The sequence below is a fragment of the Marmota monax genome, unplaced genomic scaffold (genome assembly GCF_021218885.2).
Source record: "Marmota monax isolate L192 unplaced genomic scaffold, Marmota_monax_Labrador192_F-V1.1 WCK01_AAM20220418_F8-fsc00138, whole genome shotgun sequence".
Classification (NCBI taxonomy): domain Eukaryota; kingdom Metazoa; phylum Chordata; class Mammalia; order Rodentia; family Sciuridae; genus Marmota; species Marmota monax.
Genome location: NW_026692763.1, coordinates 488,938 through 507,910, shown reverse-complemented (window position 1 = coordinate 507,910; position 18,973 = coordinate 488,938). Strand labels below are relative to the sequence as shown.

The 18,973-nt window shown below is 49.7% G+C and overlaps 1 protein-coding gene, 1 long non-coding RNA gene and 1 other non-coding gene across 3 annotated transcripts in view; 1 reads left to right on the top strand and 2 right to left on the bottom strand.

The window, feature by feature from the left end:
* Slc13a2 (solute carrier family 13 member 2) overlaps window positions 1-14,394 on the bottom strand; it is a 23,212-nt gene extending 8,818 nt beyond the window's left edge. Inside the window, exon 1 of the mRNA XM_046446809.2 lies at window positions 14,199-14,394. Coding sequence (XP_046302765.1) covers window positions 14,199-14,300 — 102 coding nt within the window. The 5' untranslated portion in view covers window positions 14,301-14,394. The remainder of the gene's footprint in view (window positions 1-14,198) is intronic.
* Trnaa-ggc (transfer RNA alanine (anticodon GGC)) lies at window positions 2,219-2,293 on the bottom strand. The gene has a single exon. It is a non-coding gene; the product is annotated as a tRNA-Ala (tRNA).
* On the top strand, window positions 9,008-18,973 carry LOC124094205 (uncharacterized). Its single transcript, XR_006852159.2, has 3 exons — window positions 9,008-9,168; window positions 15,323-16,873; window positions 18,611-18,973. It is a non-coding gene; the product is annotated as an uncharacterized LOC124094205 (long non-coding RNA).

Sequence of the window (18,973 nt, the reverse complement as noted above, 5' to 3'; positions counted from 1 at the left end):
ACCTGTGAGAATGTTTCTATTTGTATGATTGGTGTCTCCTCTGCTAGGAGGCAAGCCCCAGGGGGACAGAGTCAGTTTTGTGGCATCTGGATCCTTAGAGCCCAGGACCCAGCAGGCTTTGGAGCGAATCTTGTTCTGGGAAGGTCGGTGGTCTTCTCTGAAGCAATCCTGATCTGGCGGCTGCATTCCACAACTCCAGAGGCATGTTCACATTTATAGACCCCCCTGAAAGGTTTCCCCATCCCTAGGTTGCTCAGGGAATTATGGGGAGACCCTGAAGCATAGTCTTTGGGTACCAGAAGCCTCTCTTCCCTTACCAAGGCCTCCAAGTCAAGAGAAATTTGACCTCAAGCTTAAGCTGGAGCAGAATGAGGGCCAGACAGTTGGCCCTAGAAGTCAAGGGTCCAGCCTACTTGACAGAGCCTCTCCCAGGGCTGGGGAATCATTAGCCAGAGGAGGCCTCCAGGGAAGGAGGCACCTGCCCTGTTTGCCAAAGAAAGGGGCGTCCTGCAGGGATTATTGGACCACAGGCTGGGAGAAGGGCTCCTCTCTTAGCTGTTCCAATTGCCCTGTTCTTCTCCTTCTCCCCCCCTAGGCTCACTCCTTGGCACCTCATTCCCTTAGTACCCTGAAGCTTGGCAAAGGTCCCTTAGGGTAGGGGTAGGGGGTTCCCTGGGGGAACAGGAAGAAGCTGTTTATTGAACAACTCTTAAGAGCTGGGTGTCAAACAAGAGTCATTAAGGAGGGTGTGGTGGTCCCACTTTATGGATGAGCTCCGAGAGTGAAGTGGCTTGCTCAAGGTCCCAGAGCTAAGGAGTGGCAGAGCCAGGATGGGATAGGGCATCTGGATTGCCTAAGTCCCAGGGCTTCCCAAGAGCACTTTGCTTGCAGTCATGTAAAGGTTCCCTGGAGCCCCGCAGCACACAGCCCACACAATTGCTCATAGCCCCACTGTGGAGCCGAGCAGGCTCTCTTTGTACTAAACCTCCACCGCATCTCGGCCTGAACACAACCCATCAGCTTCAGGGGTGGGGCCCCTTGACCCTCGACCAGAGATCCACCCCTCACCTCCCCCAGCGGGATTCTGCTGATGCAGGTATTTCTCCAACCGCTTCCTTACCTGCAGTGACTGGCTGGCCAGTCACTTACCCTCCCCTTGGGCTAAGGGCAGACCAACCCCTCTGGACCCTAGTGTTCCCCCCACTTAGCTAGAACTATCTGGCCACAGGCAGGAGGAGAGCTGGGGCAAATTGCCCTGCATTGATCCCAGGAAAAAGCTCTGCAGAGGAATCGTGAGACCACTCTGGCAGGCATAGTGATGTATGTGCTTCAAAGGCTTTTAAAATTCACACTTAGATGCTCTGTGAGGTGCTGGGTATTGTCCGCATTTGATAAGAGACAGGTGAAAATAAATCAGGCAGATGTCTCAAAGCCACCACCGTGGTGGTGCAACCAGCTATTTGGGAGACTGAATAAGCCTGGGCAACTCAGTGCGACCTTGTACCAAAACTTAAAAAAAAAATTAAACGGCTGGGGATGTAGCGCAGTGGTAGAGTGCTTGCCCAGCATGCACCTGGGTTCCATCCACAGAACTGAAAAAAAAAAATTGCACAAATATAAAGCAAATAGACTGGGCCATCTTGTTCTTAGGGCCCAGCTTCTACCCTGAACTCAAGGCCTCCCATCTGAAGGTGTCCTCAGCCTCAGGCTGTGACGGGTAGGGTGTAGAGGGGATAAGCTGGGGCTCTGTATCTAAACAGAACTATCTTTCCAGGACCTGCCACTTCTCTTGCCTGCCTCTGTCGAGGCACGTCACTTTATTTATTTATTTATTTATTTATTTATTTTTGAGATGGGAGGGGGTGTCTCACTATGTTGCCCAGATTGGCCTCAAACTCCTGGACTCCAGTGATCCTCTTGCCTCAGCCTCCTGAGTAGCCAGGACTACATGTACTTGCCACCATGCCTGGCTAAGGTGCTTCACTTTTGAGACCCCATTTCCACACTGTAAAGGAAGTTGTTAATAATCAAACTTGCCCCTGTGACTCCAGCATGTTTAAAGTCTTTATTTTATTTTAATGTGGTGCCGAATATCGAACCCAGTGCCTCACGCACACTGGGCGAGCGCACTACCACTTGAGCCACATCCCCAACCCTCCAGCATGTTTAACATGTGGTTCCTTTCTGCCACTCCCCCCACCCCCATCTTTTTTTTTTTTTGCAGTACTGGGGATTGAACCCAGGGCCTCATGCATGCCAGACATGTGCTCTACCACTGAGCCACACATCCCCACTCCCTCTCTTTTTACAACTATGCTGGATCCCTCTCTAAAACCTGTCTCATATTCTATCCTGAAGCCTTCCCTGACCCTGGTGGCTTTGGCCCTGTGTCCCCACCCGGCCTCCAGGGCAGTCTGTCAAGCCATAGACTTATTTGCTGACTTGTTCTTCTTGGATCATGGGGCATGGAATTCTGAGGATCCATGAAATTAGATGCGAAAAACTAATCCATCTATTCATTAGTATCCAACCAAGGCTATGAACATAGGTCACAAAGTCCCAGTACAGACTGTCCTTGGTTTACAAATGGTTGGGTTTATAATTTTTCAACTTTATAATGCTGTAAAAGTGATAAGCAGCTGGGAGTGGTGATGCATGCCTGTCATCTCAGCCCTTTGGGAGGCTGAGGAAGGAAAAATCACCAAGTTCGAGGCCAGCCTGGGCAATTTAGGGAAACCCTGTCTCAATCAACAAATCAACCAAATCCTCCAAAACTAATTAACAACAAAAGGGCTGGGGATGGAGCTCAGGAGCAGAGCCGTTGCTTAGCATGCAAGAGGCCTTGGGTTCAATTCCTAGTATAGGAAAAAGAAAAGGGGCGGGGGTGGGGGATAAGCATTCAGCAGAAGCTCTGCTTTCCTGTACATCAACTATTAACCGTTCATCAGTGGTGAGTGCCCACACTACGGTCCTGCTTCTCACTCTCAGTGCAGTATTTAATAATTACATGAACAATTCAACACTCTTAATACAAAATAGGTTTCGTGTTAGACAATTTTGCTCAGCTGTAGTCTAATGGAAGTGTTCTGAGCACATTCAAGGTAGGTGAGGCTAAGCTCTGACGTTTTATAGGTTAGATGTATTAAATGCTTTTTCAACTTGAGATGCTTTCAATTTAATGTCAGGTTTATTGGAACATAATCCCATTATAAATCAAGGCACAGCGATGCTATTTACTTTTTTTTTTTTTTTTTTTGGTACTGGAGATTGATTCCAGGGGCGCTTAACAACTGAGCCACACCCCAGCCCTATTTTGTATTTTCTTTAGAGACAGGGTCTCACTGAGTTGCTTAGTGCCTCGCTGTTGCTGAGGCTGGCTTTGAACTTGTGATCCTCCTACCTCTACCTCCTGAGCTGCTGGGATTACAGGCGTGCTCCACTGTGCCCAGCCTATGCTGTTAACTTTTTCTTTTCTTTTTGCGGTACAGGGGATCCAACTCAGAGTTTTACACATGCTGGGCAAGCACTGAGCTACTTCCCCAGCCCTTTTTTTTTTTTTTTAAATTTTAAGATGGGATTTTGTTAAATTGCCCAGGCTGGCTTCAAATTTGTGACCCTCCAGCCTCCTGAGTAGCTGGGATTACAAGCACTGTTTATAGTATTATTGGTGACTTTGTTACAGAGGTTTTTCTTTTTTTTCTTTTTTCATTTCTTTCTTGCTTTTTATGAGACAGAGATTTGCCATGTTCCCCAGACTGGCCTGCAACTCCTGTACTCAAGCAATCCTCCTGCCTCAGCCTCCCAAATAGCTGGGACTATAGGTGTGCCCAGCTCTTACAAATATTTTATTGTGGCTGTCGGATATTGAATACTTGCCCAGATCAGTTGTTGTAGTTATCTCAGAATATATCTCCATACGTTGTTTATACAGATTGCTATCTGACATTATGGTAGTTATTACACCAATGCTAGATCTTTCTAATGCACTGATAAGGAAGCACATATACCTCTGAATTGCGATGTCTGTTTCCATGATTTGATAACCGTATTTCAAAATAATAGGGTTCCTTTTAAGTCTACACATTTTATTTTATGCATTTCAAAGCAATATTTGGAGGAGGGAAGCTGAGACTCAGCGAGGCTCCGCCGTGCCTGTTAAGCTGGGAGGATCTGGGCTCCAGGTTGGGGAGCTGACAGTATTCTGAGAGTCCCCCTGGGTCAGGTAATGGCCCCTTGTGCACTCCTGAAGGACAGAGCACTGGGGATCCTTTCTTCTTGGTCCCACACATGTCTGATTTCAAGGTCAGTTTCCTCTGCCCTAGAGGTGGGGATTCAGGATCAGCCTGTCCTCCAGGCCTGGTGCTCTCTGCCTTGCAGCCTGGCTTTATGGAACTTGAGCTGGCCAAGTTCATCTGGTAGCCCATGGCCAGCAGCTCTCCAGGACTGATACACTACACGAGTTCAAGGGCGCTGTTCACATTTGGAGTTGTGCAAGGAACAGCCTATACTGCTGCCTGCAGCCTCCTCTCCTGGAGCTCAGAAACCAGCGGAGAAGAGTCTTCTCCTGGGGGTTGCTGCTCTTGCTTCTGCCTGTCACTGCCTCCTGCTTCCCCGTGCCAGTTGTTCCTCGGTTGTAGCATGTGAACATTTATCTTCTCACTGTATGGAAGATTGAATGCAGGGCCTCACACATGCTAGGCAAGCGCTCTGCCCCTGAGCCACATCCCAGCCCAGTGTCTGTCTCTGAGCTCCCGAGGACAGGAGCACAGTCTCTGGGTCTCTCCCCTCCCTTCTTTGTTGGCCTTGGCCCCTCCTTTCCCACTTGTGCTTCTCCCCATCCTTGGACGTTCATAGCCCCCTTGTCCCCACCTCCATACAGTCCCTGCTGCTGGAGGCCCTGGGACTGGGGTGGGGGAATGGAGTTGGGCCTCTGGCCTGTTCATCAGCCACTCACTCCACAAGCACCCTCCCTGGGTCTGGCTGGTTCAGCCCCTCACACACTCCCATGTATTTTATTTTTTCTTCAACTGTGGGCCTCTAGTCTGATCTAAGGCCCAGCCTCTGTCACCAAGACTCTTGTAAAAGTCTCCTCATCCATCTGTCTGTTTGCTCTCTTATCCCTGAAATCACTTCTCCTTGCTGGATCCAGTGATCTCAAGGCACAAATCTATTTAATTTGCATCCCTCTCCCTCAGCACACAGCCACTCACCTTGAAGCAGCTCAGATCCCTTCAGTGGCTCCTGCTGCTTTCAGGTACCAAAGTTCAGGACTGGTCTCTGCCTCCTGTCTTTTTTCCCTCCCTCCTTGGTGCTGGGGATTGAACTTAGTGCCTCTCACTGCTTTCACTCTCTACCACTGAGCCACATGCCCATCCCTGTGGGCCGTGGGCATTAAAACCTCCCTCCTTGCTGTCTCTGCTCTGGCCACACTGGTCCTCTTTGAGTTCCTCCATCCTTTCTCTGGCCACAGGGCCTTTGCACATCATTTCCTTTCTCTAGACCTCTCTTGTCTCCCTACTTCACCTAATTTAGTTGACATCTACAACCTTTTTTTTTTTTTTTGTAGAACTGGGAATTGAACCCAAGGCTTCATGCATGCCAGGCAGGCACTCTGTCACTAAGCTATATCCCCAGCCCCTCTACTCAGGCTTAAGATCTCAGCTCAAACCTTCCTTCTCCAGGGAAACTTGGCTTCCAGGCTGGGGTAGATTCCCCATTTTTCACTTTCTAAGTTCTGGTACCTCTTCTGCACAGTGGTTATCACAGCCTATAATCAACATTGTTTTATGAACTAAATGATAAGCATCAATTTTTGTTGTTAGGCTGTGCCCTCTGGGGTCTCAGCCCCTTTCTGCTCATTCCAGCAGGGAGCCTGGCATCTTTGCAATAGAGCTAGCATCCTGAATGACTGAGTGAATGAATGCAGGCCCTCAGGAGAGAGACATTAGTCAGGCCCAGTTGTGCCCCCAGGCAGTCTAAGTGTGTGTAGCCTGGTCTGCAGAACCTGGCTGGGTGGGCTGTCAACAGTGGACAGAAAAGGGTCCCCAAACCCTAAGGCTGACAACATGCTTCTTTTCCAATGGGAAAGTACACATCGGGAGTCAAAAAAAAAAAAAAAAAAAAAACACCCTGAGTGCCCAGGCCCAGATTTATTACTGTGTGTTTTTGGACAAATTACTTAACCTCTCTTGATTTTCTTTTATTTCTTTTTTTTTTCCTAAGAAATACACAGCCTTTCCAGTTGTACACACATGTATCCCCTTTATATAGTTACAAATAGAAATAAGAGAAACACTGACCTGACTGGGAGAGTAAAAAAAGTAAAGGAATAACAGATGTGAATGTGCAGAAATAGGTTATAAGGCATTGCATCCCCTGACCAAATAACAAGGCTGGCGTTGGGAGTGCAACATGCTCCTGGACTTCAGGGAATCAGGATGCATGAGCACAGATGGAAATGAATGCACCAGAGAATCCAGGGCAGACTCTGGACCCTGGGTGAGCGGCCGATGTGGGCAAGGTCAAAGAATGCGGATATCACGGGCTGTGACTGTCAGGCAGAAGCAAATACACCCACAGTCTCAAGGTGTCACAGCTTACTTCTCCTGGTGATTGAAGGTTAACCCAGGGTGGGAATGGACTGGCACACAGCAGGCCTCTCCCGCTGGCCCTCTGCCCCTGAAAGCGGGGATGCGGCTGGCAATGAGCGTTCCTAGGGCTCAGAAGCAAGGTGGGACACTAGGTGGCATCCTGCCAAGCACCACTGTAAAGAAGAGACGAGAAGGGTGGGTGCCCAGAGGAGAAGGACTTCCTCCCTGAGTCTCCTTCCATTTGGGCTGAAGAGGGGGTTCAAGAAAGGGGTAGCTGAGTGGGTGCTGAGGGATGAGTAGGAGTTCGGTTGGTAGGCAAGAGGGGTTGGGGTGAGGGGGTGAGCACAGAGGAACAGAACACAGCAGAAAAGATCCAGATCCATTCCTGGAAGGGTGTCTACTTGGAAAGAACCTGATGTGCTGACCTAGGACTTTATTGGGAAGATAAAAGCCGGAGTCCTTTGAAGGATTTAAAGCAGATAGAGTGAAATGGTCAGGCTGGTGTTTTATTAAAAGATTACACAGGGACTGGAGGTATAGATCAGTGGTAAGGCATGTGGTTAGCATGTGTGAGGCATGAGGCCCTGGATTCAATCACCAGTATCAAAAACAAAAACACGAAACAGAACCAAAAAAAAAAAAAAAGAAGAAAAGAGAAAAAACTGAGTGTCAGTGGCCAGGCACAGTGGTGCACATCTGTGATTCCAGCTATTCAGGAGGCTGAGGCAGGGTGATGGCAAGTTCAAGGCCAGCCTGGACAACTTAGTGAGACCCTGTCTCAAAGCCAAACAAAAAGAATTGGGACTGTGGCTCAGTGGTAGAGTGCTCATCTAGCATGTGTGAGGCCCTGGGTTCAATCCCTGGTACAAAACAAAATAAAATTACCCACGAGTTCTCCGATTTGGGGGTTCTTAACCTGTTTTGGGTACCAGGACCCCCCTTGGCAGCTTGATGAAGACTTCAAATTCCTTAGAACAAGTTTTTCTTTTTCTTTAAATATATATTTTAGTTGTCAATATCCCTTTATTTTTTTTTTTAATTTATTGATATACAGTGCTAAGAATCAAACCCAGTGCCTCACACATGCTAGGCAAGTGCTGTACTACTGAGCACCCCAGCCCCAGCCCTAGAACAGTTTTTAAAATGCAGTAAGTAAAACAGATAGGCCTATAAAGAGATGACCGTATTGGAATCCAGCTATTAAATTATGAAAAGAAAAAAAGAAATGCTGGCAGGATGACATCCTTTCCAGGCAGATGTCAAATGCCTGATACCTTTGAGGACTGAATATACAAAGGGGACAATGGTCGATTCACTTATAAAAATGGGTCCCACTGTCTCCACAGCAACCCGCCCAGAAGCCAAACCGCAACTCCAGCAGCAGGTGGCCCTCAACAGTTGGGATTTGTTCAGATTGCCAACTCCCCTTGGTTTTGCTCCCCCCCCCCCCACCACATCCTTCTCTCACTTCCAACTCTGCCCAACCCCCAGAAAGCCAAATATGCTCTCCTGACCAGTCTGGGGGTTACCCTGCTCTACTTAGCCCGCCATCGGCTCCCGGTGCTCACAGCCTCCCTGCTGGGCACACCTGAAGCTGGCCCTTTCCTCCTCTGGTTCAGAAGTGTTCCCACCCCCCTCCCTGCCCATCCTGGGTCTCTGCCAAACGCAGGCGATGACGGCTGGCTCCTCCAATCCTTTCTCACTTGGGTGGACTCTGTTTATTTCTGCTCCTCAATGCAAAGGACTTTGTTGCATCATCTTCTGCTCCGAGAGAGGGGATGGAATTTCTTTCCTCCTTCGTTTCTTTTCTTTTTGGAGATCAGGTCTCACCATGTTGCTCAGGCAGGCTTTGAACTCCTAGGCTCGAATGATCCCACTGCCTCAGCTTCCTGAGTAGCTGGGACTGAGACAATGGATTTCTGAGTGTCAGAAATAACAAAGGCTGGGGGAAGATTCCTGACATCACAGTTTGGGCCACAGCCAGGCTTTCTGTGTCCAGTAAAGAGCCAACGCAAGCTAAGCCGGGGGCCCCATGAACACAGCATTCCCACACTCCCCCGTGAATTTGATCCTCACCACAGCCCTGGGCCTCACTGGATTACATCCAGGAAATGTGGCTGTTGAAAATTGTTCCTTCTTTTCCATTCCTGGCTTTCACCTTGGAGCCACTGATAACCAGGGATGTGATTTAGCAATCTGGGGGCAAAGTCCGAGTTGGGGAACCTTCTCTCTCTACTCCAGGGATTCCCCCTGGCCTTGGAGGCTGGCTCCTTCTTCTAGTGCTACTTTCAGGTACCCTAGAGAGGAGGGATCCTATCTCCACACAGCCCCAGGTGCTGCTTGCTTGCATCTGCCCTTAGGGACCATAACTGCCACTCTGAGGGGATGACCAGACATGCCTTCCTGTTTCACAGGTGGGAACATCTGAGGCCCTCAAGTGGACAACAGCCCATCAGAACAGAACTGTGGAGAAGTGAGGCATATATATGGAGCCTGAGGCCCGTTGGTGTTTCCTGGGGGACCCGGAATGCAACAAGAGGCAGAGCGTGGAGGGAGCTGGAGGTGACGAAGCCTGGAGGTGGGCACTCTGGGTGTGGAGGATGTGTTGTCTCATCTTCACAAGAAACAGCCCCTTAGAGGTGAGAGGGGTGGAGAGGCTTGGCAAGGTTGCAGGCTGCATGTGGTCTTGACTATATTTGAATCCACATCTTATCTGATTCCAAAATGCATACTTGGTTTTCTGGACTCTGCTTTCATCCACCAAGAGCCAGAAAGTCTCAAAAGATAGAGGGTCCAAATTCCTCATACAGTCTTCCGGTCCATAATGAGTCATCTAGAGAGTCCTGTGCCCTTTGGGGTTCAGGAATAGCTGGCAGGAAGGCTCTCTACACAGATATTAATGTACCCATGTCCCCATGTCCTGTTCTTGTCTTTCTAGGCATGTGGGTAGTTCAGATGAAGAACTTCCATCATCTTCTGTTTTCACTGTAACTCAATCATGATTTCTGCTGAGCTCTTGTCTGCCCAACACTGTGCCCTAGGGAGACTGTCTTTTTTAAGTATTTTTGGGAGTCTGCCTTTACAGATGGTCTCTTTGAGTCTCAGGAGGCATTTGCTATTTTTAATTTTTATTTGTTTAATTTTGCTCTACAGTGATGTCCCTCTACAACTGTGCTGCATCTCCAGCCCATTTTCTTTTTTTATTTTGAGACAGGGTCTTGCTAAGTTGCCCAGGTTGGCCTCAAACTTGTGTGCACCACCACACCCAACTGCGTTTTTGACTCTTAACTTACTAGCCGTTTGACCCTGGAGCAAACCATTTACCATTCATAGCATAAGATCTCCGCTCCTTCCCCTGGCATTGCAGGACATTGGCTGTCCTCTCCCTCCATCTCTAACCTTGACTTAAACACTCTGATTCTCTCACTTCAGGCCACCTTGCCAAGCTCGCTCCTGTCCTCAGCCCTTGTACTTTCTGCATGTTCTGCCCAGACTGCTCTTCACCCAGAGCTGGGCTTGACTGGCTCCTACCTGCCATTCAGGTCTCAGATTGCTGTCTGCCCCTCAGGAGGCTGCCCTCCCTGCATGCACAGCAGCCCCTCTCTGAGTCACAGTCAAAAGGTGCTCTAGTGTTTCCATGGCTTGTATAGCATGTGCTTTCCATATGTCTCCCCACTTTATGCCCCCATGAGGAATGCCCGTTTCGCCAAATTCTCTTCTCCATGCACCTAAATGGTACCCATCACATGGCACTCAGGCCTGGCTTCACCCATAAGGGAAGGGATACATGAATGAATGAATGGAAGGTGCCATACACTGAGGGTGCTTCTGGCTGCAGGGCTGGGGGTGCAGGGAGAACTTTAGAGTCTACTGTCCCCGATTGGCAGGGACCATCAGAGGGGACCAGCATTTAAGGGTTCTGTTGCCATTTCTGCTGTCTCCAGCCCTGCACTTTTCCTCCTGGCCTTCCCTCCACCAGGCCTGCCCCCTACATCTGCCTCTGACCGGAACCTCACTGAACACCACCTGCTTCAGATTCTCCCTCAATTCCATTGGAAGAATTTGCTCCCCCCTCTGAGTTCTGCAGACTTCTTGCTGTATCTCTGTGTGGCATAAACGCCTGTCTCTGGACTGTAAGGAGCTTGAGGACAGAACCTTTGTATTCCTTTCAGGAACCCCTGGCACAGAGCAAGTGGTCCACAGACTTCTGGAGAGGAAGGATGGCGGAAGGCTTGGGAGGGGGTCACAATGGGGTAACACCCTGCCTCCATGAACAGCCTCAGGCAGAGACCCCAAGACTAAGTTTCATTCTAGACTTTTATTTTTTTTCTAGCTGGAAGTTTAAGCAAATAGCTTTACCACCCTGTGCCTCGGTTTACACGTCTGTAAAACGGGAGATAACAGTAGTAACTCCACTTATGTGGCAATAGTCACACTGAGGCTTTTGTGAGAAATAAGTGAGCTAATACTTTGAGGTGCCTGGCCCAATGCCTAGCACATCAAATATACTCAATAAATGTCAACTATTATTCTGGATGCAGGTCTGAGCCTAGTGTGGGGTTTCTCCTTCCCACATTGGGGGCCAGAGCCTTAGTCTAGAGACTCATTATAGAAAGCAGAGATTCAATGGAAATTCAGAAAAGGGTTCCCTTTGCATTTCTTCATACCTTCATTTCTTCCCTCAAGAAGTATTTTCTGAGCATCTGCTCTGTGACCCTGGGATTCTGCCCAGGTCGAGATGAGGCCACTGCCCGCCTGGGGCCTACATTCTAGTGCAGGAAGTCAGAGGATAAGCAGAAAAGGAAACCAAAAGATTGTTTCAGATAGTGAATGTTCTATGACAAAAAACAGGGGTATGTAATAAAGAGTGGCTGGAAGATCGGAGAGGTTTTCTGAGATGGTCTTAAGTGGAGGCATCTGGGAGAATGGTCCAGGCGGGGCGGAGCAATCTGAGGGGCAGAAAGAAGACTAGATGGCTAGACCTGGAGGTGGAATGTAGGAGGTAGGGCATGGAGTCTAAGGGGTTGGCAGGGGGCAGAGCCTCAGGAAGGTGCTTATTCTGAGAGGTTTGGATTTAATTCCAAGTTTGATGGGAAGCCCACTTGGGGTTGTAGGGTTAGTGACATGATCTTAGGCTTTGAGATCATCCTGACTGCTGGGTGAAGAATGGTCCAGGCAGGGGTAGGACAGGTGAGAAATGACAACATCTCCACCCTGGTATTCCATTCAGAGTTCCCATGTCCCCAACTTATGATGGTTCAATTTAATGATTTTCCACTCAGGTTGGTGCAAAATTGACATATATTTGGCAGAAACCGTGCTGGAAGAATTGAATTTTGGTCTTTCCTAGGCTAGCAACATGTGGTCAGGTCCCCTTGGGTGATACAGAGCAGTGTCAGTGAGACATCGCTGCCAGTCAGCCACACAGTTATGAGGGTGTACACCCCCGTTCCACGGTGTCGCTAAGCCAGGATGGGTTGTAGGTTGGGTTCATGAAGTGCGTTTTCAGCTTGGCAATAGTTCAACCTAGGTGGAGTTTATTGGAGGTTACCACATCATAAAGTCGGGTGCATCTGTGGTGTTTTGGGGACAGTGGGTACACAGGGCCTGCTGGTGTGTGTGGACATGGATGGTGAGCCCTCTAGGGTGACTCAAATGAATGAGATGAAATTATCACTTCTGGGGATGGGGGAGGAGACAGGGACCCTGAGTTTTTGGCTCAGCACAATGAAGGAGCAGGTTGAATCATTTCTTGGTAAGACTGAGGGAAGACCCTGCTGGAGAAGATGGGCACTCAGGGTTTTGATCTGGATGTGGAGACGTGTAGGCTACTTACAGAAAAAATATTCAAGTGGAGAAGCCATCAGGGTTAGTTGAAGAATACAAATGTACAGACCAGGGACTCAGCATAGAGACGCTTTTAAAAGCATGTGAGACACCATAAGGTCACCTGGGGGAGGGGGGAGGGGGAGGGGAAGGGGAGGGGCTGGAGGGGACCCTGGGAAACCTCAAGCCTCCAGCATCAGATGGAGGAGGAGCCAGGAAAGGTGAAAGGAAAACCAGAAGGTGTCACAGAAGCCCAGCGATGACGGTGGCAAAAAGAAGGGTGACTGGCTATGATGGAAGCTGCTAAAGGGTAGAGAAGGGTGCAGATGGACTATGGGGTTTGTTTGGTGCCATGGAAGCTGGTGGGGACCTGGGTCTCTGGAGCTGGGAGCTAGTCAATGAAGAAAGTGCAGGTGTGGTGTAGGCAGGGTCTTAGGGTTTGCTGTTGTGAGAGAGAAGAGAGGAAGGAGTGTCTGGAGATGGGATGAGGGAGGGGTCTTGTCTGTTCAAGATGAGAGATATTATGGGATGTTTGTGTGCTGATGGGAGAGAGAGAGATCAGGCGGCGGGGGAGAAATTGACCATGCAGGGGAGACAGGATAATTGTAGGAGCAAAATCTTTGCAAGTGGGTTCCCAGAGCCCCCTCAGAATTAGGACAGGGTAGGCAGTGTCTGGGCCAGCTGTGGGTGGCAGGACCAGCTATACTAAAGGGACAGCTGGGCCTCCTAACACACTGCATTCCCACCAAAAGGCCTGGTTTCTAGCACAGGTTCAGGTTTTCCTGTGGGACCTTGGGAAAATTACTGGATCTTTCTGGGTTGTGCTTCCCCTAGGGTGGTGATGGTGGGGTTATCACACTTGCCTATTTGAAAAATGCATCGGATTGATTCCCAACAGAGACATCACTGGCTTTGACCTGAGAGGAAGTTCGTCTCATAGGTCAGCAGGCTAATTTTAGATTCATAATTCTGCATTTCTTTCCCTACAGAGGAACTCGAAAGGGTACAAAAACCTGGCTCCATGAAACCAGGATCTGTCCTGGGACTTTTGAGTAAATGACTCTACTTTCCCCATCTGTAAAATGGGAAGGTGGGACTTGCTTCATAAAATGGGGACTGGGGTTAGTAGGTACAGGGTGCAGGCCATGAGGTGGGGGCTCAAATGAATGAGATGAAATTATCACTTCTGCTGGGGCTGGGGGAGGAGGCAGGGACCCTGTGCCCCGACTGTGTGCATTGACAGGGGTTCCCCTCTTCCCATTCCCCTCCTCAGCAGACCTAGCCCTTGAGGTTATAGGTCAACTTCTCTTTTTATTTACACCTGTGAAGGCACAGACTACCTGAGGCCAGCTTTCTCCTACTTTCCTTCCTTCCCTCCCAAACCTAGCCACCGATCTCCCTTTTCCTGTCCTCCACACCCACCCCCTGCCCCCAAAGAGCCCAGTGCAGGGACTTGGGTGGGCACGTGGTAGGCAGATGGACTCCATCGGCCTCCTCCTGCATCTCCTTTACAGACAGAATTGGCTTCCTGTTCCCCAAAGCAGCAGATTTCAAATGCACCTGATTGATTCACAGGGGACTTCTACTTCTGGGTACCAAGCAAAAGCCCCCTTTGACCTCTTGGACATCAGCCCTCAGGAGGACCAGGAGGTTGTAATGACACTTCCAGGGTAGAGGAGATGAGGAGGCTATGCTGGGTCCTAAGGATGTCCCACCCTGGCCCAGACAGACCCTCCCCTGCCTCCCCTGGAGCTTTCTGTGCCCAGAACCCCAAGTCCTTACCTTACTGGGAACGAGGATGGGCAGAGGCAGCAGAAGGATGGGCAGAAGCAACACAATCAGATAGGAGCGATAGGCCCACAGGCCCTGCCAGCAGGTGGCCATGGTGTGGACCAACTGGAGCTGCCAGAGCCACAGTCTCCAGGAGCCAAGGAACTGAAGGACCAAACAGAAGGCAGAGCCAGTAGGTGGCCCCGGGGCAGGCTTATATAAAGCCAGTTGAGTGTTAACCATTGACCTACCCTGGCAATCACAGTGTTTTTGGAGCCAGGAGGTAGGAGTAAGGAGGAGGGACTTATTGGAGGTGGAAAGATCAGGAAGACTTTGCAAAGACAGGGAGGGGGAAAGGCCAAGGAATAAAAGCTTCAGATTCCTTCTAGAACTTAAGTCCAGAGTTAGCTCCTGTTTATAGAAGCTGCTGAGGGCTGTCACTGAGAAGGAAGGGTGCTTGGAGAGTCTCCAGCAAGAACCCAAGTCCTCCTGGCCCAGCCTCCCTTTCTTCCCCAAAAGCCAATTCTCAGCTGAGCAATTGACACAGGCCTGGAGTGGGGTCCCTCAGACCCACTTACGGAGGCACCCTGCCCTCCTGGAGCTGCCAGTCTGAGATGGAGAGGCTTGGAGCAAGCCCTTCCCCTCCTTCCAGGTGTCAAGGGAATTGTCAAACTCACCTGTCCTGAAAATTTCAGAGTCACTATGTGACACTGATCTGCTGGCTTGACTCTCAGAAGAGTCTCTTCCTCATTCTGCAATAATTTCTTCCCCTTGTGAGGCTCCAATTAGACACTTCGTGTGTGTTGAGCGTTGATGTGTGGTAGATGGACAATAAAGATTAGTTTCTTTCAGGTTCTTCCTGGTGGCCCCACCCTACCCCCCACTGCCATGGGAGACCAGCAAAGATTGTCTCTTATTTTGAAGATATACTTGATCCCTTCATATATCACCCATCTAGCCACCTAACTAACAAATATTTGCCACCAACTATGCACTATGTGCTCGGTGCTAAGGATACAGAAATTGAAAGGCTAACATTTGTTCAGCATTCAGCACAGGCTTCTTAGTGTACTATTTCATTGACTGTAAAACTACACCATGCGTTAGGTATTAACTATTCTTTTTTTTTTTTACAGAAGGGAAAACTGAGGCCTAAAGACACGGAGTGAGCCAGAATTCGAATGTGCAAGGACACCTGGAGGAGAGGGCGACCAGGCAAAGGCTTAGAGGAGTCTAATTTAGCCACCAGGTGTCAGGGGACAATGTACAAGCAGGGAAGGATGAACTACAGCCTGGAGTTGGCGGTGTGTGTGCGTGCATGTCTGTATGTGTGTGTGGGGGCGCACACTGCAGGGGGCATGCTGTGCTGTGGAGGAAATTGTGTGTCATCTATTTAGCCAGAAGCTCTGTCTCTTGTTGCCCTCACCCTCCTCATCCACACTGCACACAGTAGGCGCTCGGTTCATGTCCCTGATGATTATCAGAGTGTGGTGATCTAAGTGCGCCAGGATAAGAAGGCAGGGTGTCGGGGAGGGTGTTTCCGGCAGGGAATGCAGTCTGGCACGGGTGCAGAAGTTTGTGAAGTTTAGAGAACAGAAGGTTCTGTGTGGTTGGAATATGAATTTGGGGGGTCAGGATTGAGAATGGATAACCATGGGAGCAGAGTATACAATAGCATGGCTGTTAGACCATGAAGGCTTTCCTGGGCCCAGGGGGGTCTGTGTGAGAGAGACCCCCAGGCCCCTGCAGCATGATCATAGAGGCGTGGATGGACCCAGGTTGAGGGCTCCTGGGGTCATCCCCAGGCTGGGTGGGAAGCTACAGTCACACGGGACAGATCAGCCACCCCCAGCCTCACTTAGGTCTTGGCCCCTTCACACCTACACAGCCAGCCTGCCCCTGCTTAGGGCAAAATAAGCAAGATCTAGAAAGCTCCCGAGATACAAAGGGTTTCAGATGGGCAGGACAATACCTTGATTCTATTTTACCTAGGAGAAGGCCTCTCCCATGGCCTGAGGCTCTGGAGGAGCCAAGGGAGCAACCAGGCTGGGCCTCATCCCTCAGGAACAACATTCACTACTTGTAAAATCTGCATCCAATTCAACTAACTCTCCGCATCAACCTGTGAGGTTGGCTCACAGCAGTGAAGTGACTTGTCCAGAGTCGCACAGCATGTGAGTAATTTTGAGAACCCAGATTCATTCCCAAGACTGCCCATACCCTCCACTCAGCCCTCCATGCTCTGCGCTCCTTTGATGGAACAAGAACAAAACTCAGTGGTTCCCAAATTAGATGACCGCTATTTTCCTGTTATCCCTGGCTTCAAAGTCACAGGCTTTGGGGACCTTTGCTGATTCTTTTTTGAGGCTCAATGTTGGGGGCTATTCCATCATCAGAAGCCAGCTCCCCCTCCATGTTTAATTCATCTCAAAGTCAGTGTCCCGAGGCCAGTGGGAAGCCTCCTACTGTCACACTCCTAGTGAGAACTTGGCCTTTGCCTGGCAATCACAGCCAGGGCCCCACTCTGCCAAGCCTGATTCGATTCTCCAGTTTGCCCCACCCCTTCTTTGATTAGTGCTGGCTCCTGATGGACTATGACCAACTCATGCAGATACACGCTGTCCTTCTTCAGTCCTCAGGACTTGGGTTCTTGCTGGAGACTCTCCAAGCACCCTTCCTTCTCCGTGGTAGGTCTCTGTATTATCTCGGGGGAAGTCATAACCAGGAAGCTCCTGCCTTGCACTTTGCTCATTGACCCTCCTGGAAAAGGCCAACAGAGAACAGCTGGAAATCTAGGGGAGAAGAGATGTGCCCAGTCTGCAGGTGCCAGCTTGTCCCCAGAAGTAGATGGCTGATAAGCTGGAGGTAAAGCTGGGGCTGGGGCACAGAGGTAGCTTTTAAGGAGTTCATCCCTAGACAATGTGGGGTGGGCATTCAGAGGCTCCTGAGACAACCAGGGTTGAGCAGGCTAGGTCTGGAGCCCACTGGGGCACATCCCAAGCAGTTCAAGAAGGCAGGGATAGATGGGCTTGTTTTCAATTCCTGGTACCCAAAAATTGAATCCAGAGGCCCTTAACCACTGAGCCACGTCCCCAGCCCTTTTAAAAATATTTTATTTAGAGACAGGGTCTCGCTGAGTTGCTTAGCACCTTGCCGTTGCTGAGGCTGGCTTTGAACTTCTTCTGCCTCAGCCTCCTGAGCTGCTGGGATTATAGAGAAGCACTACTGCTCCCAGAGAGATGGATATTCTTGTACCAGGAATGATTTGTAAGATGTGGGACCGTCCAGCCTAGAGGACAGAAGACAAGGTGTAGGGAGAGTTAACAGGTCTTTGATTGAAGAAGAGGCCAGGGATGTGATCAAGGAGACAAAGAGAGGACCAGAAGGCAGCAGGGCTGGGAGGTCACACTGGGACTGTTTTCAAAGAAAACCATTCTCCTGCAAAAGAGGTGCCCTCCTCCCAGGAGGCCTGACAGTAGGGAGAGGTGGAGGAGGGGGATGGGCATCTTGCTCACAGCTCTGAGAACCCTGGACCCCAGATCTGACTCCAGGTGCTGGACTGCACCCTCGCCTTTCACGGCCTCTCTCCCTGGCCCACAGTTTGTCTTATATATGTTCATATCCACCACCCCTCCCCCCACACCTGGCAAAGTGCTCAAACATCCCTACAAGATCCAGTCCTTGCTTTCCGCCTTGGCTCAGCCCTCACCACTTTTGCCTCTGACCCAGCAATAAGCTGGGCTCCACTGTTTTCACATCCTCCTCCGGACTCTGTGTATTCTAAACACACCAAGGAGCTTCTCTTAGGCATATTGTCCCTGCTCCTCCTCCCCGCTTTATTGGTTCCATCTTGTTTATCTTTCAAGTCTCAGCCTAAGACTGAGCCTCTTTTGTGAACTCTCACTACAGCCTGAATTAGGGCCACTGCTTAGTGCTCTAGATGATCCCCGTCACACCTGTCCCTGCCCGTAACACACTGCATTGCATTCTCCTGATCACCTGCCTGGATCCCCCTCTAGACCATAAGCTCCATCAGGGCAGCGACTGTCTGTCTGGCCCTGAGGTGGAGCTGGTACCCAGCAAATATATGTTGAAAGAATGAATGGGCGAATGGAGGGGTAGATGGGTGGATGGAATGCCCATAAGAGAATTGATAAAGATCACACCAGAGAGCCTGCCCCACCGACTAGCATGGTCTGGTCCCTGCAGTTCCAGTTAAGATATACGTGGGGGCTGGGGATGTGGCTCAAGCGGTAGTGTGCTTGCCTGGCATGCATGCGGCCCGGGTTCGATCCTCAGCACCACATACAAAAAAACAAAGATGTTGTGTCCGCCGATAACTAAAAAATAAAATACTAAAAATTCTCTCAAAAAAAAAAAATTCTCTCTCTCCCTCTCTCACTCTCTCTTTAAAAAAAAAAAAGATATACGTGGGCTGTTGCTCAGATAACAAGGTGAAGAAGTGAATGGGTTTTTACCACCATCAAGATGACAATGAGAAGCCTCTTCTCCTAAGTCTCTATGCTCAGCTCTTTTTAAAAATTGAAGTAAAGATGGACACAGTGGAGCATACCTGTGACTCCGGAGGCTGAAGCAGGAAGATTGAAAGTTTGAGGCCAGCCTCAGCAACTTAGTAAAACTCTCAGCAACATAACAAATAAAAAAAAATAAGATAAAAAGGGTTGCTGGGCTGGGGATGTGGCTCAAGCGGTAGCACGCTCGCCTGGCATGCATGCGGCCCGGGTTCGATCCTCAGCACCACATACAAACAAAGATGTTGTGTCCGC